At 52.5% G+C, this 7,325-nt stretch overlaps 1 protein-coding gene across 1 annotated transcript in view; it reads right to left on the bottom strand.

Annotated features, from left to right (window-relative positions):
* The window catches only part of SCN5A (sodium voltage-gated channel alpha subunit 5), a 92,049-nt gene that overhangs the window by 2,543 nt on the left and 82,181 nt on the right, over positions 1 to 7,325 (bottom strand). Inside the window, 5 exon segments of the mRNA XM_078073465.1 lie at positions 374 to 644; positions 2,228 to 2,328; positions 2,957 to 3,098; positions 3,617 to 3,670; positions 5,876 to 6,157. Coding sequence (XP_077929591.1) covers positions 374 to 644; positions 2,228 to 2,328; positions 2,957 to 3,098; positions 3,617 to 3,670; positions 5,876 to 6,157 — 850 coding nt within the window.

The raw sequence follows: 7,325 nt of genomic DNA, 5'->3' as shown, positions 1-7,325 counted from the left end.
GGAGACTCACCTCACCCTGAGAAAGCCTCTTCTTCCTTTAACCTTTCCCTTGGGAGGGCAGGGAAGCCTGCCCAGCCCCCACTCTCTTTTCCAGATTCATCCTTGAAGCTCTCACAGAGAGCAGAGAGCTGTGTCCTAGGGTCCCATGGAGGGGTTGCTGGCTCCTCTGCCAGGATGGCCCCCCTGGCCTGAGTGGGCCTTCCTAGACAAGTTCTCTGTGGAGGGTGTGTGTGTGTGTGTGTGTGTGTGTGTGTGTGTGTGTGAGTGTGTGAGGGGAGAGGTGTGGAATGCAGAGAAAAGAACAGAGGAGCTTAGTACGCTTGGCATTAAGTACAGACCCAGGACTGGAGGAAAGGCCGACTTGCATACCCACCAACAATGGAGAGGATGACAACCACAAAGTCGAAGATGTTCCAGCTGTTGGTGAAGTAATAGTGGCGCAGGGCGGCCATCTTGATGATACACTCGCCCGTGAAGATGGCTACGAAGAGCAGGTTGATCTTGGCCAAGATGTTGACCTTCTCGGGGCTCTGGTCATCTGTCTCCACCATCATGGTCACCATGTTCAAGCAGATGAGGAACATGATGGTGACGTCGAAGGCCTGCTTGGTCACAATGTCGAACAGGAAGCCCTGGTACTTGTTCTGAAAGGAGGGGCCAAGGATGGGCTCAGCAGGGGCCTCAGACAGGCCTGTTGCTGCCCCTCGGCCCAGACCATCCACCCTGCTACTCCACCCTCTAGTGAGACTGTCGGGGTGAGAGGAGAAATCAGGAGGCTGAAACAGCCTGGCTCTCTTGCATCCAGGCCTGGGCCTCCGGCTCCCTCTTCCCTGAAGTCTTCTCTGAACCTTCAGGAAGGGATTTCTCCTACCCAGAGCTTCCCTAGCACATCATCGTTCTCTTTTTGTTCCCATTGTCTGATGGCTCAGGGTCAAATTTAAAGTTCAACCCTAGTAATTGGATCAGTCCTCAGGTTAACAAATTTTCTCCATCCTTTATGGAATTGATTTTGTTTATTCTATTAACTATATTTATGTGTCTTTAATTGTTAGCCACCTCAGATTATTTGGGGAAAGAGAACAAATTATAAATAAGTGAACACACACGCACATACACCACTAACCTAGTACAAAGTGTGGTGAAAGGGTAGGAAGTAGATAAAACTGATGAACTGGATTAACAATCTGGGACTGTCACTTCCTAGCTAGTGATTTGGGTTATGTCACCTAATTGAGTACTGACCCCCTTCCTACTTTTTTGGAGAATGGCTTGGTCAGGCAAGGGAGTCAGCCCCGCAGGGGACTGAGTGTCCCTCCTGGCGCCATCTGCCAGGGGACTCTGGCTGCGTCTGTCCCGCTCAGGGGTTGCCAGGAAGAAGCTGTGAATGGGGCTGGTGGGCCTGCAGAAGCTGCCTTGCTCTCGCTGGGAAAGGCTGCACTCTGACAGTGGAGGAGGGTGTATTCAGAGGAAAGGGACTCCTGCAGGAGGGAGCGCTCCTGGTTGGAATAGCCCCCCATGCCTTCCTCACTTTCTCCAGGAGGCTGAGGCCTCTGTGTGTGGTCAGGTGCTTGACAGCGCCCCTCCGTCCCTGCACTGACTGAGGGCCCTGGGCCAAGCTGAATGATTTTTTTTGGAATTAAATTTCAGGAGCGTTTTATGTTCTTTCATTCTTTTACATTAAATACTATCAGCTTTAAAATGCCAAAATGAAAATGCTCATATGAAAATATTGTATATCATATTTTAAAGAATATTGATTTTTCACAGCCCTATTTTCAACGCTTCCTCATTCTCTTTGAGTGGATCAATGCATATTAAGTATTCTTTGTGGTCTTCCTGGCACTTTTTCTAGCCTTTTGGGTTCAAACCCCACTGCTGACATTGGCAAACTGTGGTACCATAAAGAAAACATAAGCAAGATGTCAAAACATGTGTTATTTTCCTTAATACATTCTTGGAGCAATTTTCCCAAACTTTGCAAATTTCCATTTTCTATAATGTAAAACTGCTTCCAGTGATATCATCCTATAAAAACCCTATTGATTAATGAATTTGAAAAGTACATATTTCAGAATTATTCTTATTAAGGAAATAGACGATTCTGAGTGGGCAATTTGGGCAAGCTCACTTAGGCTTTCATTGGAAAATTCAGTGGTCCTGGGGTGTGGGGCTTCCCAGGCCCCCCAGCACATCCCCTCCACTCTTGCTGAATCGGGAGCTGGCTCACCAGAGGCCTCGGGATGGGCTTCTGGGGCTTCTTGGAGCCCAGCTTCTTCATGGCGTTGTAGTACTTCTTCTGCTCCTCGGTCATGAAGATGTCCTGGCCCCCTAAGTGCAGAGAGACAGGCACCAGACTCATTTTGGGGTTCTCAAGGGCTCTGGCATGGGGGGCATAGGGATCTTGCCTCCTTGATGAGGGTGCCTTGGCCAGCCTCCTCCTCACTTCCTCTTCCGGTGGAGATAAGTATGTCCCTATCCTGCACCAGAGAGTCCTCCCCAAATCTGCTTCTGCAGGGTCCCTGTCTCCCTTCACTTTGAGGCCGCTGTGGCTTTGTGAGGTGCAAATCCAGTCCCCCTGCCCAGCGCAGCCACCCTGCACGTTCTCTCTGCCTAGTTGGTTTGCCTGCAACCCAATCATGGCCCAACTGATGGAGCTCTGGAGAGACCCTGGGCCAGTCTCGATTGTGGACCAGGTGAGTAGTCCCAACCTTCAGCCCAGCTCCTCTCAGGAACCTCATGGGTCAGGTAGACTAGGGCAGGCACGGGGCCCCTCCTTCCACTCTTACAGACTGCGCCTGTTACTTCACAGACACGCCCCTCTCCCACCCATTCCAGCAGCGGCCGGAAGAGAACTGTCCCCAGCAGGAAGGCAAAATGGGGCCAGGGGCCAGAATGGCTCCTCAGTCCCCTGCTACCCAGCCCTGCCCTGCCGGCCCGCGGCGAGCAGGTGCTCTACGCATCTTTTTCTTCTGTTGGTTGAAGTTGTCGATGATGACACCGATGAAAAGGTTCAGGGTGAAGAAAGACCCGAAGATGATGAAAATGACGAAGTAGATGTACATGTAGAGGTTGTATTCCCACTGGGGCTGCTCTTCATACTGAGGGGGAGAAACCAGATATGGGGGTCAGGCAGGCAGGAACGGGGGAGGGCTGGCTGGGCGAGAGGGTGTGTGGGGAGGGAGGTCACCAGCACAGGGCTGTATGTCTGTGTGTGCACGTGTGTGCAGAGCGGGGCCAGGGCGGGTGGGAACGGGGTTCAGAACAGTGGCAGCTTGGGGCTGACATTGTGATTGGGTGGGGTACAAGGACAAAGAAGAAACTTGATTTGCATCTCTATGGCCTCCACCCGGTCTCTTCTCCAGTAAGACTAAGATTCAAGTAAATTACAGTGAAGTTAATTTGGAAGATATTTGAGGATTTGTGGCTCCTTGGGAGATCACGCATCTTTGCCCAGGGCCAGGCCTGGGCCTTCCAGAGAGGCTCAACTGCAGGCTGACACAAGAGACCTGGCCCTTATGGGGTGGGCCTTTGGGTGTGGACACTGATGCCCTAGTGGCCAAACATCCTGGAGCCTCAGGTGCCTGACTTGGCAGGAGAGGCGAGTATGGTTACCTACCCCCCTGGAGTCCACAGCTGCATACATAATGTCCATCCAGCCTTTAAATGTCGCCTTGAAGGAAAAGACAAGAGTAAGAATCATTTAACTTGCATCTGTTAAACTACTGGGGGCTCCTATCCGGACAGATGAGGCCAGGAAATAGCCTCCTAGGAGAAGCAAGGGTCCTGCCCTGCCCCTTCAGCCATGTCCACACTGCTGGGTGGTCAAGGAAAGGCCTTCTTGTTCAGGGCTGGAGGTGGAGGGGAGGCTGGCTGAGCACACACCCTAAGGAGGCCATGGAGTGGGGTAAGAAGCTTCTCGATGTTGGCCAGGAGACTGAGGAGGACTGAAGGAGGTCTGCCTTTCAGACCCACCTTCATTCCAGGTTCTAAAACGATGCAGTCCTGCAGCGGGTGTCAGGGACAGAGAGGTGGACCCCAGTGCTGACCTGGTCCCCTTTATTGTGCACCTTGGAGAAGCCCATGGTTTCTGCTCCGCGGCCTCTCAGGATGGCCCTGAAGCACCCCAACCTCCCCTCGTACTTAAGGGGGTCCTTTTGCCAGCCGTGTGTTGGTAAATGGCTAACAAACAGTTTTCCAGAAGAAAACAAAGCCCTGATTGTTGTGTTTGCCAATTTCTCTGGGTAAACAAATTGGTAAATTGGGTAAACTACTCCTACCACGGCCAATTTCAAGTTACCAACGGGCTGTTACTGAACACAGACTTGGGAAGAGACACATAGGAGGGGAGCATTATAGTATTTCCACTGTATGGATACAGCACATATAAATTACCTCAAGAGCATACACGAAAATAGGTGCTAATGATGAATTTTGATTTAAAAAAAAATTTCTTTTCAAGTAATCTCTACACCCAACATGGGCTCGAACCCACAATCCTGAGAGCAATAGTGGCATGCTTCACTGACTGAGCTGGCCAGGCATCCACGATTTTGTTTTAATATCACCTGGTGAATTATAAGTTTATAAAATCTGATTTTTAATCATGGCTTGCAAAATATCTGACAATGCAACAATCAGCTCTCGTGAGCCTGCCCCCCCAAGGCGGTAGACGAGGAGGCCGAATGCCACAGGGCTCTGGTGCTGGCCCCGGTCTGCGCTGCTACAGAGATTCTGGAAGAGCCCGAGAGACATGCTTGGTGGTGAGGCCGACTGTCCAAGGGGGTCTCACTTGTGTTCTTGGCAAAAGCCAATCCTGCCCTGAGCCTCCTTTCAGGGTGCAACTGTCCACACAAACTTTCATGTCTGAGAGTTCTTCTGACACAGGCAGGGCAGATGGGGAAACTGAGGCTGCCCCAGAGTATGCTACTTCAGTTCCCTGTGCCAGGAAGCCCTGCCCGGTGCTGGGAGGGCTGGGCATGCTCTGGAAACTGCTGGAGAGCACCCAAGGTGACGAGATGCTTGTGACTGCTTTTCTGGCCACTGTGTCGTTCTGTCTGGAATGGCCTTTCCTTCCAAGTTCTGACATTTAGAGGGAAGTCCCAGGGACAGAAGGCTCTAATCTTGTTCTGTAGGAGGTATTTCAGGGGAGTCTTTGGAGAAAGCTACCCCTGGGATTGAAGGGAGGGCTGGAGGAGGGAGCAGATGTGCATTAAGTCTTCAGATGAGAGCCCACCGAGTGTTCCTCTGCTTTGGGGACTAGAGACAGGTCTCTGGGCTAAGCGTGGGGTAGCAAGTGAAGCAGGTTATGGTTCTCGGTGTTATGATTCTGTCTGCATGCCTGCTGTCAAGGCTACTTGTAGGTTAATATTACGCCAGGTATCATGCTCACTGAAGCCACCGTCCTCAAAAATCAATGGAAACCTTGGAAGGACTGGGTAGGGTCATGTGTGTTTCAACATCTCGCACATCAGAAACAACACAGAAGGTGTTACTACTTTTTATAACAGAAGGCTGGAGTCACAGTGTGGCTAATAGTTCAGTCTCTGCGTGTGTCTGGTCTTTGATTTTTAACCTGTGTCATCACACTGCCAAACTGATAGCGTGAGGCTGTCAACCTGACTGCTGGCCAGGGAGCTGGGTCTGCCTCAGGGCTGAACCCCCATGCCATGTGTCTTGGAGAATGTGGCACCTGTTCTAGAATGGAAAATCTAGGGCCTTCCCCAGGAGCCAAGAAGTCTCTGGAGAATCCCTAACCTCCTTTGGGCAGTGTGACCCTTCTGTGAGGACCCAGAGGGGCCCCACTGTCCCCCTCCCGCCCACACTGTGGGTGAAGGTGCCTGTTGCTGGGGAGCCGGTGGGAGTCTCCAGGACTTACCACCTGCAGAAGGGCCAGGTACCCGGCCCCCACGTTGTCAAAGTTGACTTTCACCTTGGTCCAGTACAATTCGCCAGTCACGTTGAAAGACTCACAGTCACTCTTGTTGTTCACGATGGTGTAGTTCAAAGGCAGGTCTCCGTCAGTCTGGTTGATGCACCGCCCAAACTTCCCCGCAAAGAGGTTCACACCCATGATGCTGAAGATGAGCCAGAAGATGAGGCAGACGAGGAGGACATTCATGATGGATGGGATTGCGCCCACCAGGGCATTGACCACAACCTCAAGTGGACAGAGAAGAGGCTCCGTTCCTGGGGGTGCCCAGAGCATATGCCCTTTTCAAGACCCGCCTAGCCATGCCCCCCTTTCCCCCACTAAACTCTTTGCCTACAGGTCCCTGTTGGGGGGGGTAGTGGAACACTTTCTGTCCACCCCTGGCTGGAAGCCCTGATGGGGAATAAAAGGAGAGATGATGGGGGTCGGGGGAGGGGGGAGAGAACACACACACACACACACACACACACACACACACACGCCCTTTTTGTTGTTTTTGCACGCTGATGTCTGCTGCAACTCTGGAACCTCTGCCTTTCTCTTCTGGTCCTGCCTTGAATTCATGACCTTCAAACTGAATTTTCAACAGGGTCTCTCTAGTTAAGTGTGCCAGCAATCGGATGGGAAAGGGCCTCTGGAGACACATTCTCTGAGCTAAGTTTCTGGTTTATTTTGGGGTTGCTGCTACTAGGGAAGATGGGTGTTCTCCCTAAAGGACGCCCAGGGGACCTCGGCATGGGGTGTCTGGCGGGTGCCCTGGCAGCTCTCCAACACTGCGGTGAGAGCTGAGCTGGGAGGGCAGGGGGTGTGGTGTGGGGGCTCCCTGTGCCTCTGCCCTCCCCGGGAGTGGCTCTCTGACCCCGTGGAGCCCTGGCATTGGTCTTGTCATTGAAACTCAGAGCACCCCGGAGAGGCTTCTTGGCAAACACATATGGTGCGCTCTACTCTGCTGAGGGCCAAGTGTCCAGCTGTCCGGGAGTCAAGACTGGAAGTGAGGCTGGTGTGGGGCCGCGTGGTGAGCATGGTGCTGGGACGGGTAATGCTGACACATGCAGGCGACAGGGGCTCCCTGGTCCCCAGCAGGCATGATGAACAGGGTGGGATACCCAACTCTCAGGTTTGCCCTTGGCTGGCTCCGTGGCGACAGCCCCAACAGAGGCATTCCTGGCAACTCGATCTCCCCCACGGCCCTCGGGAATCAAATGCCCTTAATCCCAAGAGACATGTAACTTAGGTAGGATGGTTCACTTGTGAATGCTTTCCCACCAGGAATAAGCCACTTGTTTCTCTCATGGAGGTGTGGGCAAAGTTTGAAACCATCAACAAAATGGGGGCCGTGGGATGGTGCCTGCTGGGTCAGCGAGACACACAGGTGTGGCTGCTGAAGCCACGGCAG

This window comes from Halichoerus grypus, chromosome 1 (genome assembly GCF_964656455.1).
Source record: "Halichoerus grypus chromosome 1, mHalGry1.hap1.1, whole genome shotgun sequence".
NCBI classification, from domain to species: Eukaryota; Metazoa; Chordata; class Mammalia; order Carnivora; family Phocidae; genus Halichoerus; species Halichoerus grypus.
The sequence above is the reverse complement of the archived record's forward strand: the minus strand, read 5'-3'. Positions and strand labels throughout refer to the sequence as shown.